We start from the raw sequence: 2,240 nt of genomic DNA on the forward strand, positions 1-2,240 counted from the left end.
GCGCCGTCGGCTGAGCGCCCCCCGCCGGAGGGACTGGGAGCGCCAGGCCTTCGGTGCCCGGCGCCCGGACCACAGGGGGCACGCGTGACCCCTTGCTAAGCAGACGAAGGGACACGGGCTTCCTGCCCAGGCCCCGCCCGCTCCAGAGAGGCCCCCCGAGGCTGGACGTCGCGGACACGCCTCGCGGAAACGGCCCCCCTGGCCGTCTCTGCACACCTGCGCCCCCGCTGCCGCTCAGGTGGGGCCCGAACGCTCCACAGCTGAGGGCCGTGGCCTGTCAGCCGGATCGCGGGTGGGCTCTGGGCGCGCTGTGGGGCTTCCTGGAGTCTCGGCCCCGCCACTGCCGCCTCGCACCATCCTGCCCCTGCCCTGGGCGCCCGGTTCTTGGCGGGAAAGTCGCGAACTCCAGCGCGTGCCCACTCCGTGGCCCTGGGAAATCTGCCCAGCCACCCTTGACGTCACGGATCGTAGTACATTTGATTGGCTGCTCTGCGGCTCCGGTCAACTCCCCCTTCCTCCTGTGGCAGGCCGGCTCCTGGCTGCTGGGGCTCCCTGCATGTTCTTAAAACCCTGGTACTGCAAAGACTCTCGGGGACTCCCTCCTGTCTTGTTTTACAGATGCGGAAACGAGCCCAGGGAGGGGAAGAGACTTACGTTCTACCAATTAATGGAAAAGCCAGGACTAGAACCCAAGGGCATAGCTCTCTCAGCTCAGCTCCTGCCACTACGAAGAGAGGCAGGAACCGGGTGTGCATCCGGTGCCCCCCGACCCACAGGACAGGCAGTAGGGAGCGTTGTTTGGGGTTTTGTTTTTTCTACACCTGGGTCTTCCACTCTCTCCCCTCCAAGCTTGCACCCACCTTCCCGTTGGCCTTTCTGCCCCTCACCACTCCTCCTGGCTCTGAGGTGGCCCTTGCTGTTCTGCCCCAGTGCCTGTACTGCCTCATCCACTGAGGCTCTGCCCTACCCAAGCCAACCACCGGCCAGCTGCCCTTTAGCCCTTTTCTGGCACTATCATCTGGCAGCCATTCTGCCACATCATGGGCCAGAGGGATCGGCCTGGGATCCCTCAACAGCTGGTGAATGACAAAAGTGGGAAGGTGACACAGCTGACACCATGGGGCAGATCCAGGGGGGACCCTGTGAGTGGGCCAGCTCAGAGGCAGGTCTTTCGGAATCGGCGCCAAACAACACAAGTCTGGAGGCTTTAATGCGCATAAAGGGTTTGGATGGGCCAGAGGGGACCTCAGGAGACCCCCAAGAGGAGTGTATCACTTGCCACGAGTCCTAGCTCTCTCTCCATCAAACATGGTGCGTCTGCCTCTCCGTGATGGGAATGGCAGCATCCACTCTGCCAGTGGAGATGGACCTCCTGCTGAGAGGGCCGTCTCAGCCTCAGTTGGTTCAATTCAGTCCTTGGTTCAGGGGACTGAGAAGCGGGCCAGTGTCCCTGGGGCCGGGAGCATCTGCCTTCAGGCTCTCTGCAGTGGACATCTGGAAGGAGACATGTGCATTCAGAGGGGTCCGGTGGTCTGGGGGACTGGCTGATTTTGGCCAGGGCCCTGCCCTCAACTTTTCTCTTGCCTACTCCCCTTCCTCTGAAAAAAAAAAATCCTGCAGGGAGTGTCCACAGAACCCAGGACTCACCTAGTAGAGCACGTCCTCGAAGTCCAGCTGCAGGTAACGGAGCAGGCGGGGTGGCAGGGGAAGGCGGGGCAGGGCGTGGGGCAGGCAGTTCTCCAAGTGGGCACGGAGCACACAGCGGCTCAGATGCTGCAGCGATCGGGGCTGCCTCACCAGGGCAAAGAGGGACGAGTAGAAACGGTGGTGCTTCTGGGGACAGAAGGAGCGGCTCAGCAAGACAGCCTTGGACAAGTGGCACCCACCCCTCCCGCAGGGGGAGGCTGGTGGCCAGTGGGTATCTTCAGGAGTCTCTCAGGAGTAGGGAATGTGTTTGCGTGTTTGCTCTATGAGTTTTCTTCTGGGAGCTGAGCGGGTCTCTGGATCATTTCTGTGAGGCAGAGTGGGGGGTTGACAGGGCTTCCTTTTAGGAGGTGGGAATGTCTTGGGGCAGGCTGTGTCCTGAGATCGAACCTGCAGGGTTTCAGGAGGCACCAGACCCACGGCCTCCTCAGGAAGCTGCACGACACTGTAGGTGTTCATCAGGACCTCGATGGTCCGCGGGGACGTGCACCAGCGCTCCAGCACCTGGAGGAGGAGGCAGAGATTCCCAGGGTTAC

General features: G+C 62.1%; 1 protein-coding gene across 2 annotated transcripts in view; it reads right to left on the reverse strand.

Annotated features, from left to right (window-relative positions):
- Nucleotides 1-1,192: 1,192 nt before the first annotated feature.
- ASB10 (ankyrin repeat and SOCS box containing 10) overlaps nt 1,193-2,240 on the reverse strand; it is a 9,699-nt gene continuing 8,651 nt past the window's right edge. For both annotated transcript variants that reach the window (XM_019655474.1, XM_019655473.1), the window contains 3 exons: nt 2,095-2,208; nt 1,648-1,833; nt 1,193-1,494 (listed from right to left, as the gene is read on the reverse strand). In XM_019655474.1, coding sequence (XP_019511019.1) covers nt 1,648-1,833; nt 2,095-2,208 — 300 coding nt within the window. In that variant the 3' untranslated portion in view covers nt 1,193-1,494. The remainder of the gene's footprint in view (nt 1,495-1,647; nt 1,834-2,094; nt 2,209-2,240) is intronic.

The sequence above is a fragment of the Hipposideros armiger genome, unplaced genomic scaffold, assembly GCF_001890085.2.
Source record: "Hipposideros armiger isolate ML-2016 unplaced genomic scaffold, ASM189008v1 scaffold_239, whole genome shotgun sequence".
Classification (NCBI taxonomy): Eukaryota; Metazoa; Chordata; class Mammalia; order Chiroptera; family Hipposideridae; genus Hipposideros; species Hipposideros armiger.